Consider the following 17,389-nt stretch of genomic DNA (forward strand, 5'->3'; position numbering starts at 1 on the left):
ATTTTCCTTAAAGGCTAATTAAGTGCCAACCCCTTGAGAAAAAAACTCTTTATCTTATAAGTGCTTGCTTATTTATCCCACAAATAAGCATCCATACTTAGCTTACCCCCTCCATAACCAAACAATACTAACAACATCAACAAATACGCAACACTTAGCTCTACTCCATTATTTAGTATAGCAATTGCTCCTTGCTGAGTAATGCTATCATAGTTGCCATGTTGCTGAACAAGATTAATAATCTGATCAATGGTTGAGTTATATTCAATGACATAAGTCCACCCATTACTCATCTGTATAAAAAAGATAATCACCAGAATCACAGCTGATAATAGCAATGCACTCCATCGAGTTAATAATCCAAGAAGTAACGTACCACTACACACTACTTGAATCGTAATAGCCGCTATGGTTAGATAATAAGGATACGGTAAATGTACCGTATCACCAAAATACTTAAAAGTTTCCTCAAAATTATTTAACTGATTCCAACCTGGCAACAAAAACAAAGGCAATAAATACACTCGCATACCCAATAAAATCAAACTGCTTAACCACGCTTGATTATCAATAACTTGATGAATATTTCCTATCCATGATTTTCTCTTTGGCATCACACTCTCCTTAATACAAGCAATCTCATTTATTTAATCATTTTTTGACCAACTTCCACTGCTCACTAAGTTCTTTTATTCTACTATCATCAGGAAAATCCTTTAAACCCTGCTTAATAAGAGAGTTTGCCTTTTCTTTCTCATTATTTTCCCAAAGAGCTTGACTTAAATGTGCAACAATTTCCGGATCATTTCTTAATTCTAAAGCGTGGACTAACAACTCAATAGCTTTATCATATTGTCGCAAATGAAAATATAACCAACCCAAGCTATCTAAAATATGAGGCTCATTGGGTGTTAAGGCATTTGCTTTCTCTAATAGTGGCTTTGCCTCATTATATTTTTTAAAATTATCAACCAAAATATAACCCAAGCTATTCAATAGCTCCGCATTATCTGGATAGCTTTTTAATAATGCACGAAAAATTATCTCTGCAACTTCATAGTTATGCAAAAACACATTCAGCATTCCTTGAAAATATACACTTTCTAAATCCGCACCATATTTTTGATTTCTCTCTTCTAATACAGACAATGCTAATTTATTATCTCCTTGCAAATGATGAACCCTTGCTAATAATAAACTAATATTGTGGCGCAAAGAACTTTGATATCCAGCAGTTATATCATTCATTTTCTGTGGCTGGTAACTTTTATCCAAACGCATAATAATTTTTAGTGCCTCCTCATAACGGCTCTGCTGTACCAGAATTTGTGCAGAATAATACAAAGCTTGTGCTGAGTAAATACTGTGATTATTAATCTCTGCAAACACTTGCAAAGCCTCCTTATATCGTTCATTACCTTGTCGCATTAAAGTAAGTGCCGACATATAAGTTGCCCAATCTTTATCACTAGCTGACTTACTTTTTAACCAATCAAGATGTGGCTGAATTTTTTCATAATCTTGTACATCCTCATGATTGTAATAAGAAATCAGCAACTTTCTCGCCTCTGTCTCAATCTTTATATTATCGCTACCAAGATTAAGCAAATTCATCAAATACGGAACACTTTTTGCCACAGCATGGTTTTTAAGATAATAATTTACCATCACTGATTGCAATGAAATATTTTCAGGATGTTTTTTGGCGGCTTTGATAAATAGAGGCAATTGTAATGGCAAGTGATCACGACCAATTTGCACCATTAAATTGATCCACAATGAATCACTTGTCATCTCATAAACTTCATGCAATAGCTTAACCTTATCTTCAGCAGGATACGGTAAAGCAACTAGCCATTTAAAAATATTGCTTGAGTATTGATTAATTTTATGCTTACCCAATCGTTCGTATGCCTTAGCGGTGTGCGTACTCTCTATAAATGCCATGCCAATATACATATCATAATAATTCGCCTCAAAGCTAACATCCTCACCTAATTTTTCACTACGCTCAACAAAACGAGAAACATTACGCTCTGCCAATTCTTTATCTTGAAAAGCAAACGCCAACTCAGTTGCACGCTTAGCAGCATAATAATCTTCAGGAAGTAACTTAGCCAATCTATCATAGGTTTCCATAGACTCCTTCAACAAAGACTCTTCATCTGGATTTCTAAAAGTATAAAGCTCCAACCCAAAAGGATAATGCAGATTGGAATACAATACAGATAAAAATACATCCGGATTATTTACTAAGATATCCGATAATGCTTCATCCTTATGTTGAATACCCAATTTTGAAGAAGATGCCTCTATATCTGCTTCTCGTGAACTTGTACAACTTAACAGAGAAAAGCTCACTAAAAAAGACAAAAAGACCAAACGAGAAAATTGATTCTGCACAAAAAAGGCAGTTAACTGCACCAATGACATAAAACGGACATAGCAGAGATAGATTAGAAAATAAAACTTATACAACAATATACAGTCTACATATAATAAAAATTATGAAACACATATAAGACTGATGACAATAGACATATTTAGTAGTACAAGACTTGATATATTGTACAATAAATAGATAGGTATTTATATGTATTTCTATACACTAAAACGCCATAGTTTTTACACATATCCACGCTAAACCTGCAAATAAAACCAATAATAAAATAACAATGGGTGTACTATTGATAGGAATTAATCACAACACCGCACCTATTGAGGTACGTGAATGCGTAAATTTCAACCCCAAATCCATTGTCACAGATTTATCCTCCCTACAGAACCAAGCCAATCTCGCTGAAGTTGCCATTCTGAATACCTGTAATCGTACTGAAATATATTATGGTGTTGAATGCCAATGCCAGCAAAATCGCAATAAACAGCTATGTGGAGGCAAGTGTTCACAATTAGACAAAGTCAGATCCAACATTGTTAACTATCTTGATGATTGCAGTAAACTCCCACAAGGAAGCATTCAACCCTTTCTATACGAATATCAAAACAACGAAACAGTTAGACACGCTATGCGTGTTGCCAGTGGGCTCAATTCAATGGTGCTTGGTGAACCGCAAATACTTGGGCAAATGAAGCAATGCTATCAAGATGCCATTAAAGCTGGCACAGCAAAAAAAGTTCTCTTTCGCTTATTTGAAACCATCTTTTCATCAGCAAAAAAAGTACGTACCGAAACAGGAATCGGTAAAGAACCCATATCCATTGCTTCCATTTCCATTAAAATGATTGCTCAATTCTATACCTCCTTAGAAGATAAAAAAACCATTTTAATTGGTGCAGGAGAAACCATTCGTCTTGTTTCCCAACATATTAAATCACTTTCCTCAACAAACTACTTAGTAGCCAATCGCAATATCGACCATGCTATGGAATTGGTACACAGTGATCCCAAACGAGCACTCACCCTCACACAAGTTGATGAACACCTTGCACAAGCTGATGTGATTATCAGTTGCACAGCAAGTGATGAGCGTATTCTCAGTGTAGAAAAAATCAAACAAGCCATGGCACAACGTCCCAATAAACGCCTACTACTTATTGACTTAGCCGTACCTCGTGATATTGACCCAGAAGTCGAAGAGATTGCACAAGTCTACCTATATACCATTGATGATCTCAATGGCATTGCCCAAGCATCTCTCACCAATCGTCAAGAAAAAAGCAAAGAAGCAGATAAAATTATCGAAGACTACGAACACCAATTTATGCACTGGCTAAATATTCATAATCATGCAGACATGATTAACTCTCTGCGACATGAAGGCGAACGCTCTCGTGAAGAGTTGCTACAAAAATACATTAAAAAAATTCAACAAGGCGAAAATGTTGAGCAAAGCATAGAAAAATTCTCCGAGCAACTCACCAACAAGCTTCTACATGCTCCCACTATTGCTTTAAGAAAAGCAGCTGAAGAAGGTGATGAAAAAAAAATCGAAATAATACGCGATCTATACAATATCTAAATTGAGCGAGATACCCCCCTACCCACGTGACATGATTGGCTACGGTCGTATTGTCCCACATGCCAACTGGCAAAATGATGCAAATATCGCCATTCAATTTGTACTTAACTATGAAGAAGGTGCTGAAAATTGTATTCTGCATGGTGATCAACACTCAGAAACCTTCCTATCTGAAATCATTACTGCCGAAGCCATTCACAATCAACGTCATATCAGCATGGAATCCCTCTATGAATACGGATCAAGAGTAGGTATATGGCGTCTGCTCACACTCTTTGAACAATATGATATACCCATCACTATTTTTGCCGTCGGCATGGCACTAGCGAGACACCCTGAACTTACTAATTATCTACGAGAAAAAAAATATGACGTCTGTGCACATGGGCTACGTTGGATTAACTATCAACACATAGATATAGATACTGAAAAAGCACATATGCAACAATGCATTACCCTTCTCACTGAACTCCTAGGCAAACGTCCAACTGGTTGGTACACCGGACGTAACAGCCCAAATACTCGCCAACTCGTTATACAAGAGGGGGGATTCATGTACGATAGCGATGCCTATAATGATGATCTACCCTACTGGGAAATTCACAATCAACACCCTCATCTTGTGATTCCCTATACCCTAGATGTCAATGATATGCGCTTTTTAACCCCACAAGGATTTACCAACAGCGAACAATTTTATACCTACCTAAAAGATTCATTTGATATACTCTATGAAGAAGGTAAAAAAAAGCCAAAAATGCTTTCCATTGGTATGCATGCAAGGATTTTAGGAAAGCCGGGGCGTCTAGCAGGCTTAAAAAAATTCATTGATTATATTCGTACTAAAGAAAGCATATGGTTTTGCACCCGTCAGCAAATTGCTGAACATTGGTATCATAACCATTATCCTCATTCATTAACTAAAAACATAAAATAGAAAATAAATAATAAAATGCGTATTGTACAAAAATTCGGCGGCACATCAGTTGGTTCCGTTGAGCGTATTCAAAATGTCGCAAAAAGAGTCAAAACATGGACAGATAATGGACATGAAGTTGCTGTAGTTGTTTCTGCTATGTCTGGAGAAACAAATCGACTTACTGGCTTAATTCAACAAATTGATAGCAATGCCAACAGACGTGAGCAAGATGTCATACTCTCCTCTGGTGAGCAAGTAAGCATGGCACTCTTATCAATAGCCCTGCATACACTAGGCGTCAAATCTGAATCTTTTTTTGGCTGGCAAGCAGGTGTACAAACAGATGATGCCCACACCAAAGCAAGAATACTCAACATTGACAGCAAAAAAGTTATCGATGCACTAACAGAAAAAAAAGTGGCAGTTATTGCCGGTTTCCAAGGAATCACTGAAAAAGGGAGTGTTAGCACATTGGGACGTGGTGGCTCTGATACCAGTGCTGTCGCCCTATCTATTGCCTTAGATGCTGATGAATGCCAAATCTATACCGATGTTGATGGCGTATACTCAACCGACCCACGTGTTGTTCCTGAAGCAAGGAGATTACCGTATATTCTATTTGAAGAAATGCTAGAAATGGCAAGTCTTGGCTCTAAAGTACTACAAATACGCTCAGTTGAACTCGCCTGTAAATATGAAGTTCCATTACGAGTACTCAGTTCACTCACCCCCATACAAGAAAATCTTAGTCTAGAAAAACTTGGTGGCACATTAATCATCCCTGAAAGTAAAATGAAAACAATGACAAAAACCATGGAAGACCCTAAAATATCTGGTATCGCCTTTAATCGTGATGAAGCACAAATAAAAGTCAATGCTGTTCCTGACTCACCTGGTATTGCATACAAAATACTATCAGCTATCTCCGATTGCAATATTGAAGTAGACATGATTGTGCAAAACACTTCAAACAATGACCTTGCAGATTTCACCTTTACCGTCAATCGTAGCGACTATGCTCGTGCAATGGAAATTACCAAAAAGACATCTCCCATCATCAGTGCTGATAATGTGATTGGTAATGACAAAATAGTTAAAATATCTCTTGTTGGTGTTGGCATGCGTTCGCACGCTGGTATTGCTAGTAAAATGTTTCAAATTCTTGCTCAGGAAAATATCAACATTCTCATCATCTCCACCTCAGAAATCAAAATATCCGTTGGCATTGATGAAGAAAATTTAGAAAAAGCCGTCAAAGCACTACACCAAGCATTTGAGCTAGAAAAAGATAACATCTCAGAAGAAAACTAATGTCTATAAAAAACGAAAAGAAAGGCTCTCTATTTATTATTTCTGGTCCATCTGGAGCAGGAAAAACCTCCTTACTTTCAGAAATTATCAAACGAGATCAAGCCACGGAACAAAAACTTACTCTCTCTATTTCTTACACCACTCGCCCACCTAGAAAGGGCGAGATTGACGGTGTTAACTACTTCTTTGTTTCCCAAGAAGAATTCCAAGCAATGCAAACAAAACAAGAATTTCTAGAAAGTGCTCTTGTTCATGAATATCATTATGGTACAAATAAAAAATGGGTAGAGCAACAACTCTGTCAACAAAAAAAAGACATTGTCTTAGAAATCGATGTTCAAGGAGCCATGCAAATCATACAAAGCGACATGAAATGCTGTGCTATTTTCATCTTTCCCCCATCATTTGAGATTCTAAAAAAACGCCTTACAGATAGACAAACAGACACCTCAGAGAGTATCAAAACACGTCTGGAAAATGCCAGTCAAGAAATGAAGTTAGGCAAAAATTTTGACTACGGAATCACCAATGATGACTATGAAACTTCCCTACACAAAATACAACAAGCCATGCAATGCTATCGAGACATGCAGGTGAATACCCCCTAAATGAAACTCTCGCAACTCAATATCTTCATTGCCATCGTAGAAAACGGCTTCAACATCACCCGCACCGTTGAAAAAACATTTATCGTACAATCTGCACTCAGCCGTCAAATCAAATTATTAGAGGAAGAACTTGGTCATCCGCTTTTCAATCGCCAAGGCAAACGCTTCACTGGGCTAACCCACTTCGGTGAAAAAGTACACAAAATAGCACTAAGCATACGTGCAAATGAAAAAAATATTCAATCACTTGCCAAAGATTGGTCAGAAAAAGAATCCGTTCTTACCATTGCCACCACACACACACAAGCAAAATACTTTCTCACCGAAACCATCAAACGCATCCGCCAAAAGCTACCAAACCTAGAACTTCGCATTGAACAATCCAATCCAAACGGGCTTATTTCCATGCTCGAAAAACAACAAGCGGACATTGTTATTTGCACCGAAGAGATTGGCACACGGGAACATTTACACTACACCCCATGCTATCAATGGAAACACTGCATCGTTGTACCACATAATCACCAACTGGCAGATAAAAAAACGCTCTCCCTAGAAGAAGTTGCCAACTACCCCATTGTTACCTACGTTCATGGTTTCACTGGTCGAGATACTATCCAACGTAGCTTTCTAGCAATCAATCGAAAACCACAAGTTATCCTATCAGCATCTGATTCAGACATTATCAAAACCTATGTCCGCATTGGTTTTGGTGTCGGCATTATTGCCCAAATGGCCTACCAAGAAGAAGATCAAAAAAACCTAAAAATGATTCCCATTAGCAGCAACACCACTACCCTACAAACTGGTATTGCTTGGCTAAATAATCGATACTTCAATCGCACCATCAAACAAGCCATTGATATTATTATCAACTACGGAAAAACCTTCCCAGAAAAATAACTCATCATGGCATATATTGAGCGGACCTATATTAACCAACTCCTTGCAAGGATTAACATTCTTGATCTCATTCAAAGCCGCATCAAGCTAAAAAAAGTAGGGAAAGATTATCAAGCCTGCTGCCCCTTTCACCAAGAAAAAACCCCCTCATTCACCGTTAATGAAGACAAACAATTTTTCCACTGTTTTGGCTGTGGTGAACATGGCACTTCTCTAGACTTTATTATGAAATACGATGGCTTAGAGTTTATGGAAGCCATTGAACACCTCTCCCAACAAGCTGGACTACCCATGCCCAGCAACCACTATGCTCCAAAAGAAAAATTTGAAATCGACCCCTACGAACTCCTTGAGCAATGCAATCAGCTATTTACTAAGCAACTACAAAATACTCCCACTGCCCAGCAATACATTACCAAGCGTCTCATCAATAAACAAAGCATCAAACAATTTCGCCTAGGCTATGCTGCAGATAGCTGGGACAAACTCCTCCATTACTTTTCAGATGATCCAAAAAAAATTGCTCTTCTTAACAAACTTGACATGATTGTTGATCGTCGTGAAGCACAACAAAATAGCAAACGCTATGATCGTTTTCGCAACCGAATCATCTTCCCCATCATTGATCGCCGAGGGCGAACTATTGCTTTTGGAGCACGAGCGATTAATGAGAATGATCAACCCAAATACCTCAACAACTCCGAGACCATTACCTTTCACAAGCGCCGAGAAATTTACGGACTCTACCAATGCCTACAAGCTAAGAGAAATCCACCCTACTTACTGGTTACCGAAGGATACATGGATGTCATTGCTCTACACCAAGCTGGTATCCCCTATGCCATTGCCTCCATGGGTACAGCACTCACTACCGAGCAAATCAGCATGCTCTTTCGCCATACCAAACGCTTAATTATCTGCTTTGATGGTGATCATGCAGGCAAACAAGCAGCAGAACGAGGACTTAAAACTATCCTACCTACTATTCAAGAACAATGGAAGATTGAATTCCTCCTGCTCCCTGAAGGCATGGATCCTGATAACTACATCAAAGAACATGGCAAAGAAGCCTTCCTCTCAACCATAGAAAATTCTCTTGGTATCATTGAGTTTATCAAAAATTGTCTCAAACAACACGGCGATAGCAATAATCCAGAACACAAACCCCTTCTTGCTAAAGAGGCCAAACAATGGATTCGTCTCACGGCAGCAAACACATGGAAAGCTACACTCTTAGCTAGTCTAAGTCAACACCTAGAAATTAATAGCCAATACCTAAGCGAGACCTCTACTAAACCATCAAGCAACCAACCCGAGACAATTCGAGATTGGAGCAATGAACACAGCCGATTCACCCCCCAGCTAAAACTTTCTGATCGTTTTATTATTTACGCCTTATCCTACCCCAAGAGCATTCTTCAGCTCAAGCAAGAAGAAATTGATCTCCTCAACACCTTACCTCCACTCATTAACCAACTCATCCAAACCATACGCAGCAGTGAAAGACCTCTTCCTCCCATGGGGCTACTCATTGAAAATTGGCACGGCACACCCGACTATGAAACCCTTAAACGCTACCTCATGTGGAAAACACCGCTAAACGATGAACAACTCTCACAAGAAATAAAAAAAATCATTGCCACCATAAAACAAGAAAAAAATAAGAAAGAATGGCAGGGGCTACAACAAAAAATGAAACTCTACGGTGAAGACGGGCTCACCGAAACAGAAAAAAAACGCTACTTAGAACTTATCTATCAACGCCGAAGCTAACAACTACACAAAACTATCAACCTATGCTAGGAGAAAAATACATAAAACTCATTCTGCAAAAAGACAAATAAAATATAACTATAATTTAAATAATGCTTAATACTCCCTCATTCCGATTACATAATAAAAAAGCCTTAGTCATTGGTGCCAGTTCTGGCATTGGACAAGGCTGTGCCGTAGCACTGGGTGAATACGGTGCAGACGTCACCATCATGGCAAGAGGCAAACAAGAATTAGAAAAAACCGCTACACTTATTAAACAACACGGTAGCCACGCCACCCCCATCGCCCTAGACGTTAGCGATATTAACAACACAAAAAAAACCATTGATGAACTTAGCCAGCAACAACCTTTTGACATTTTAGTTAATGCTGCGGGTATGGCTCGTCATAAACCTGCACTGGATACCACTGAAGAGGATTTTGATGTGGTATCAGCCCTTAATATAAAATCCACCTACTTCATCAGTCAAATCATTGCCAAACACTTAATCAAAGCAAATAAACCTGGATCGCTGATTCATATCTCATCACAAATGGGACACATTGGCGGTATTGACCGCAGTGTCTATTGTGCCAGTAAACATGCCGTGGAAGGCATGACTAAAGCCATGGCAATTGAATGGGGTAAACACAATATTCGAGTAAATACCATCTGTCCAACCTTTATTAAAACCGCACTCACTGCCTCCACCTTTGAAAATCCCGAGCGAGTAAACTGGATAAAAGAAAAAATCAAATTAGATCGCATTGGTGAAGTGGAGGATATCATGGGTGCAGTAGTATTTTTAGCCAGCAATGCCAGTTCCTTAATTACTGGCACTTCCCTATTAATTGATGGCGGATGGACAGCAGGATAAACAAAATAATGGCTTAAAAAAGCAATAGCTTAAAGCCATACAAAAACATAGAGCCATCCTTTGCTTGATAATTCTCAAATCAAGCACACAGCCCCTTACTCACCTAATGTAGCTTTCTTACGTATGGTTTGTGGTGTGATATTCAAATTATTTAGCTTGATTTTTATTAAATCGATGCGAGTACGTGATGCCATTGGTTGTGAGCGTAACTCCCACAAGCCTTTGCTATTTTTACGAATAATCATGTCACCAACAATATCGGCAACTTTTTTTTCCGTTGCCTCCACACTATGTCGATTGTTATAACGTCCAATAATTAACTCATACACATACTGTGAAGAAGGATTGATTTTCTTAAAATCAAACTGCAAACTGTTATTCTCTAAAAGATCACTGATTTTTTTTGAATCAATATACTCATCTTTTTTAATAGTTTGCCAATCAACAACCGACTCATAACGATAGTTACCAAAATACCACCATGCCCCCACAAGCACTAAAAAACCACTAGCAAAAAGCAATACAACGCTAAATAACGAACGCATAATCAATCACTCAAAATAACCCATCAAAAATTAATGCCAAAATACTCCAATACCTGCCACCCCATGAGCCCCACACTGCTGGCTAAGTTGCAAATGTTGTTCATGTAAACCACCCAAATAATACACAGGCACACTCGCTAACTGCGTAAGTCCCTCCGCTCGCCTAAAGCCAATTGCCTGCTTAGTAGCATCAGATTGAGTCGGTAACACTGGTGAGATGCAAATAAAATTCACCTCAATTTTATCACTGTACAACAACTCCTGTTCATTATGCACCGAAGCTGCCCAGCAATAATGCGGATAACTTTTTCTTATCTTATGCATTCCCTCCTTGGCTAAATGCACTAAATCTGATGAACGCAAATGCCACCCCACAATTACTCCAGTAAACTCATCAGGCAATCGCCAACGTGCCACCTCATCATCCCCTGTCTCAACATTCATACTTGCACACTGAGAATTTAGCAAAAACTGACACGCATACTGCTTAGCTAAGCCTCGCAATTGCTTGGCAAATTCCCCATCTGCCAGGCATGTATTCCACTGTGCAAAAGGCATACGCAATTGCAATAACCTTGCCCCCCTTTCACATGTCAAGCGTAATTTCTCTATCAACTCTACACCATCAGTAAATTCTCCACTAATGGCATAATAATTAGGCAAACAAATGGCATCTACTAAACCACGATTTGCCGCTGGCAACATGGATGCACGGATGCACTCACCCTCCCACCACTGAAGCACTTGCCCCTCAGCTGCATACGGTGTTAATGTGTAATGATGAATCTTATACACAAATAAATTCACCTGCAAATCATCATATCGCCACGGGATAGTCATCAAAGGCTGGCAACTCTGCCTATCGATATTAATCCCCAACTCTTCCATTAACTCCCGTTGCAGTGCCGCAAGTTGCGATTCCTGCGGCTCAATTTTTCCTCCCGGGAACTCCCAAAGTCCAGCAAAGGATTGCGTGGGGCGTCGCTGTGCTAATAAATACTCAGTGCGTGTATTCAATCCACCACCCGCTCCGCTATTCGCTCCACCATTCGCTCCGTCATTCTCTCCATTATCCGCTGATGGCACCTGCCGAGCAATCACCCCCACCACTACATTCATCATCTCTGCCATCTTATCTATTCTTATCTCTTTAAGTATTGGTTAACTGCGATAATCGGCATTAATACTCACATACTGATGGCTCAAATCCGTCGTCCATACCCGATGGTTTGCCTCACCCATACCCAAATCCACCACAATACTAAACTCAGGCTTTTGCATAATTTTCTCTGCCACTGGCTCGCTATAATCTCGGCTAAGCTCAGCATTCTCCATCACCACATAGTCATCCAAATAAATTTTTACTCGTGCAAAATCCATTGCCACACCCGAGCGCCCCACGGCGGCAGCAATTCTGCCTAAATTCGGATCTTCGGCATAAATGGCCGTTTTCACCAAAGGGGAATGCGCAATGCTCCATGCCACTTGCTTACAATCACTCAAGCATGCCCCACCTCTCACCTCAATGGTGACAAACTTTGTTGCTCCCTCACCATCACGCACAATCGCCTGTGCCAACTCCAGCAACACCGCATTTAATGCCTCTTGCCACGCCCCCCAATGCTGTGCATCAGGATTCATACGCACCCCGCTGGTTGCCGTGGCAGTGAGCGTGCAAGCATCATTGGTGGAGGTATCCCCATCCACACTGATGCAATTAAATGAATTCTCTACCCCCTGCACCAATGCCTGCTGCACATCCGCCTGTGCCATCTCCACATTGCTCCACGCAAAGGCTAGCATCGTTGCCATATTCGGATGAATCATGCCCGAACCCTTCGCTATACCACACACCTCAATCTGCTTCACCTCCCCTGCCACGCTAAGGCTAAATACTCGTTTTGCTAATTTTGGCTTAGTATCGGTGGTCATGATTGCCTGTGCCACTTGCAACAATGCCTCATCTTGCACTGCTTCTTCCTGTGCCGTTTGCCCCCGATTGGCTGCCTCTGTTTGCATAGGGCAAAAATCTGTGATACCCTGCACAAATGGAGCAAGTGGCATAGCCTGATTAATCACCCCCGTTGAAAAGGGCAAAATCTGCTCCACTGCACAGCCTAGCTTATCCGCTAACAGCTCACAGCTCTGCTCACACACCTGCACCCCCGCTAAACCATTGCCACAATTAGCATTACCACTATTAATTAATAAAGCACGTGTTTGGCTTGTGTGTTGCACATGCCGTTTTGCCACCTGCACCGGTGCTGCCACAAAGCAATTTTGCGTGAACACACTGGCAGTGATAGCCTGCTCAGGGAAAGTGATCACCGCTAAATCTTTCCCCTGCTTTTTAAAACCGGTACGCATTGCATAACACCCCACTTGGCTATCATCACTTATGTTCACTATTTTCTCTGCTTTCTCTGTCACGCTTGCTTTCTCCTTAATAACTTATTTATGACTTATTCATTGCTTTTTCATACGCTTCAATCATCTTATCTAACTCTTGCTGTGAATAGCTACCTAAATTATTCAACTCCTCATCGCTTAGCTCAACGTAGCGAGTGGCTTGCTGAATACGCTTGATGGCATGAGTGATATAGTCTGTGTCTGCCCATGAACGATTTTTTTTCTCATCCACTAACCTTTGTAATGCCTGCACGAATGCTGCTTTCTCTTCATCACTAGGCACGGCTTTTTTGATATCCTTAAGTTCTCCATTTTTACCCACTTGCTGTGTCATCTGCTCAACAAAATTGCTGTTACCCCAATGATCTGTATATACTCCAGATAAGTTCGCCATAACGAGGTACGCTCCGCATAAGTTCGCAAAATTGAGGGTCGCTCCAGATAAGTTCGCAAAATTGAGGGTCGCTCCAGATAAGTTCGCCTCCCTGAGGTCCGCTCCGCATAAGTTCGCCCCATAGAGGCCCGCTCCGCATAAGTTCGCCCCATAGAGCCACGCTCCGCATAAGTTCGCCTTACGGAGGGCCGCTCCGCATAAGTTCGCCCCATAGAGGTCCGCTCCGCATAAGTTCGCCTTACGGAGGGCCGCTCCGCATAAGTTCGCCCCATAGAGGTCCGCTCCAGATAAGTTCGCATTACGGAGGACCGCTCCAGATAAATTCGCCCCATAGAGGCCCGCTCCGCATAAGTTCGCCTCACGGAGGTGCGCTCCGCATAAGTTCGCCTCACGGAGGTTCGCTCCGCATAAGTTCGCCTCATGGAGGTTCGCTCCAGATAAGTTCGCCTCAACGAGGTACGCTCCTGATAAGTTCGCCTTACGGAGGTCCGCTCCAGATAAATTCGCCTGCAAGAGCCACGCTCCGCATAAGTTCGCCTCAACGAGGTACGCTCCAGATAAGTTCGCCTCCCTGAGGTTCGCTCCGCATAAGTTTGCCTTATAGAGGTACGCTCCTTGCAAGTTAGCTTGCCCTAAGTTTATCCTAGCTAAGTAACCCTCTGATGGAAACTGCACGCCAACCAAACTGATGGTTGCCAAAGGAAAATCATGATTCACCAAGAGATGAAACCAATCTTCAGCCGCAATGCGATTCACTTGTTGCAATAGCGGATCGCTGGCAATCAATACCTGCAACCTATTCCAATAATCAATAAAAAAAATCCCAATATCTTTTTCTGATACTTTACCAAGCAATGAGGTTAACTCTGCATCATCCAGTATTTTTTGATGTTGTTGCCGCAATACCGAAACAAAAATCTCAAAGGCAGGGCGGCGAAAGCTCTCGCCAAAATCCCCCTTTAAATAGCTTCGTAGCTGATGCAGAGCAGAAATTTGCAGGCTAATGACTGGTGATAAATTGCTATTATCCTCCTTAGCGTACGGAAGTAACGGTTGGGTAAGCGTGCTATCGGTTGAAATTTGTTTGCTTAGGGTAGTGAGGGGGGGAGCTAATGATGGATTATCAATCACGCCCGTTGCCCATTGTTGCAATTGTTGAAATTCTTTGAGATTGGTATCTTTACGGGCAGTGCTAAGTTCTTGTGATTTATTAATATCCCGATAAAACCAGATAATAAATAATACCGGTGCAGCAATCACCATATGTGCCACACTAAATAAACTCCACACACTCCCTTTATCACGACCTATCTCTAATAACTGACTCAGTGAACTCCATGGATCACTGAGCGAGTGAATAAATGATTTCACTTCACAGTCTGTTTTTACTTTCCCCACACAGGATAGACCGATTAAGAAATCATATAACACCACACCGAGATACGCCAATAGCAACAAAAAAAACGCCTTGATACAGGCTTGCAAAAAAATAGTAGATTGCCAATCTGGAAATAGTTTTGCACCGTTTTTATACCTGTACCAGCGTATTTTTACCCAATGCCCTATCTTGCCAGCTAAAGCGGTGATGGTTGACTTCACCCATGGGATGAGCTTAATGATGGGATTAGTCCACAGAAATTTTTTAGCGTTAATAAAAAAATTTTTCATCCGCTCTATCCACTCAATCGTCAACCAATTGCTAGCATCATGTTTAATAATTTAAGGCTTAGGCTAGCAAAGGCAGTTGCTTAAGTCCTATGCATTCATCTATGCCAAGTATCAGGTTCATATTTTGTACTGCCTGCCCGCTTGCCCCTTTCATGAGGTTATCAATCACGGAGGAAATCACTAGTGTGTTCCGCCCTTGCGGCATCACTGCAGCCATGGCACAGCGATTCGTACCACGCACTTGCTTGGTTGTCGGTATGCTTGCTCTAAGCAGGCGAATAAATGGCTCATCGGCGTAACAATCCTGCCATGCTTGATAAATATCTGCTAGGCTCACCCCTTGTGCTAATTGGCAGTAGATGGTGGATTCAATGCCACGTGTGAGCGGCAAAAGATGTGGTACAAAGGTTACTTGTATGCTTGCCTTACCTTGGCGAAAACGGCTCAACTCTTGTTCAATTTCTGGCAAATGGCGATGCCCTGATACGCCGTATGCCTTAAAATTTTCATCATTTTCTGTGTAAAGATTGCCCAAATTAAGGCTCTTGCCTGCCCCACTGATGCCACTTTTGCTATCAATAACGATACCTTGCTCAGCGATTAGCCCAGCTTGTAATAAGGGAGCTAGAGGAAGCTGAATGGAGGTGGGATAACAGCCGGGATTGGCAATCAGCTGGGCATTGGCTATGTTTGCTCGATGCAGTTCAGTTAGCCCGTACACCGCTTGCTCAAGTGCAGTTAAATCGCTATGCTCACAGCCATACCATTTAACAAATTGCTCAGCATCTTGCAGGCGAAAATCAGCAGATAAATCAATCACCTTAACCCCTGCTTGCATGAGTTCACCAGCTTGTTGCATAGCAACTTGATGTGGCGTGGCATAAAATACCACATCGCAGGCTTTGAGTTTTGCCATGTTGACATCTTCAAAGCATAGTGGTGAATCAAATCCCGGAAATACCTCTGCAATGGATTGCCCAGCTTGTGAGCGTGAGGCAATGGTGTGAATGCTTATTTGTGGATGTGGAATAAGCAGTCTTAATAGTTCCAATCCTGTGTAGCCGGTGCTACCAACAATACCAATAAGAAATTTTTTCATATTTTTATAGTTTTTTACTTAAGTGTTAGCCATGATGATAGACGGCAATTATTTATTTTACTGAGAGTTCAAATTCTTCAGCTAGTTGCTCAATCCAATCATCAATTCTTGGTTCGGTAAGCTCTGGTTGCTGATCTTCATCTAAGGCTAGTCCAACAAATAACTCATTATCTTCAATGGTGGCTTTGGATTGAGTATGTTCAAATCCCTCGGTGGACATGTAGCCACAAGGTGTACCACCATTGGCTACCATAATATCGTGCGTTAGCCCCATGGCATCAAGGAAATAATCGGCATAATCATATTGATCGCCTAAGCCCATACATGCTACTTTTTTATTGCTGAAATCAATGCTTTTGAAATCTTCCCAAAAGTCTTCCCAATGGCTTTGTAGCTCGCCATAGTACCAAGTGGGATGGCTAAGTATTAGCAGTTGGTAAGGCTCAAAATCTTCTTTTCTGCTTTCGCTTAAATCATGCAGAATGACTTGTGCATGGTATTGATCTTCTATGCGATCTTTAATCATATCAGCAATACGCTCGCTATTGCCAGTATCCGTGCCGTAAAATAATCCAACTTTATTCATTCACTTATTCACTTTTTTTTGTTGTACACTTTTAGTGTGTCTTTGTTATTTAATCAATTTATCTAGCTAATCCTTAACTTTTATCTTCTCCTGCCCCATCTATCCAATCAGTATCTTATATCCTGAGAAAATTTTATGTATGTACTCGCCTTGATATTTTTAAAAAAAATTTTAAAGCTAGCCCAACTAAAAGATACAATTAAAATAGGACGGTAGGCTGGTATCTTGCAACAGTAGCCTATAAACCCCGCCAGGTTCGAAAGAAAGCAACGGTAGTAGGATTTATTGGGTGCCGAGATGTTTGGTCTGCCGTCTGTTTTTGAAGCATTCACAA

At 40.8% G+C, this 17,389-nt stretch overlaps 8 protein-coding genes across 8 annotated transcripts; 5 read left to right on the forward strand and 3 right to left on the reverse strand.

The window, feature by feature from the left end:
* The first annotated feature begins 2,675 nt into the window (after nucleotides 1-2,675).
* LOC145274059 (glutamyl-tRNA reductase-like) lies at nucleotides 2,676-3,980 on the forward strand. The gene has a single exon (XM_080127241.1). It carries the CDS (start codon nucleotides 2,676-2,678, stop codon nucleotides 3,978-3,980), a length of 1,305 nt encoding a protein of 434 aa, XP_079983367.1.
* A 31-nt stretch (nucleotides 3,981-4,011) lies between these two features.
* Nucleotides 4,012-4,917, forward strand: LOC145274060 (uncharacterized). Its single transcript, XM_080127242.1, has one exon. It carries the CDS (start codon nucleotides 4,012-4,014, stop codon nucleotides 4,915-4,917), a length of 906 nt encoding a protein of 301 aa, XP_079983368.1.
* Nucleotides 4,918-4,932: 15 nt separating this feature from the next.
* LOC145274061 (aspartokinase-like) lies at nucleotides 4,933-6,210 on the forward strand. Its single transcript, XM_080127243.1, has one exon. It carries the CDS (start codon nucleotides 4,933-4,935, stop codon nucleotides 6,208-6,210), a length of 1,278 nt encoding a protein of 425 aa, XP_079983369.1.
* Nucleotides 6,210-6,818, forward strand: LOC145274062 (guanylate kinase-like). Its single transcript, XM_080127244.1, has one exon. It carries the CDS (start codon nucleotides 6,210-6,212, stop codon nucleotides 6,816-6,818), a length of 609 nt encoding a protein of 202 aa, XP_079983370.1.
* LOC145274063 (HTH-type transcriptional regulator CysB-like) lies at nucleotides 6,819-7,721 on the forward strand. The gene has a single exon (XM_080127245.1). It carries the CDS (start codon nucleotides 6,819-6,821, stop codon nucleotides 7,719-7,721), a length of 903 nt encoding a protein of 300 aa, XP_079983371.1.
* Nucleotides 7,722-12,060: 4,339 nt separating this feature from the next.
* Nucleotides 12,061-13,266, reverse strand: LOC145274064 (arginine biosynthesis bifunctional protein ArgJ-like). Its single transcript, XM_080127246.1, has one exon. It carries the CDS (start codon nucleotides 13,264-13,266, stop codon nucleotides 12,061-12,063), a length of 1,206 nt encoding a protein of 401 aa, XP_079983372.1.
* A 2,162-nt stretch (nucleotides 13,267-15,428) lies between these two features.
* LOC145274065 (N-acetyl-gamma-glutamyl-phosphate reductase-like) lies at nucleotides 15,429-16,469 on the reverse strand. Its single transcript, XM_080127247.1, has one exon. The coding sequence runs from the start codon at nucleotides 16,467-16,469 to the stop codon at nucleotides 15,429-15,431; it is 1,041 nt and encodes a 346-aa protein (XP_079983373.1).
* Nucleotides 16,470-16,521: 52 nt separating this feature from the next.
* Nucleotides 16,522-17,055, reverse strand: LOC145274067 (flavodoxin-like). The gene has a single exon (XM_080127248.1). It carries the CDS (start codon nucleotides 17,053-17,055, stop codon nucleotides 16,522-16,524), a length of 534 nt encoding a protein of 177 aa, XP_079983374.1.
* Nucleotides 17,056-17,389: the final 334 nt, after the last annotated feature.

This window comes from Euprymna scolopes, unplaced genomic scaffold (genome assembly GCF_053919585.1).
Source record: "Euprymna scolopes isolate OS-2025 unplaced genomic scaffold, ASM5391958v1 sca254, whole genome shotgun sequence".
Lineage (NCBI taxonomy): Eukaryota > Metazoa > Mollusca > Cephalopoda > Sepiida > Sepiolidae > Euprymna > Euprymna scolopes.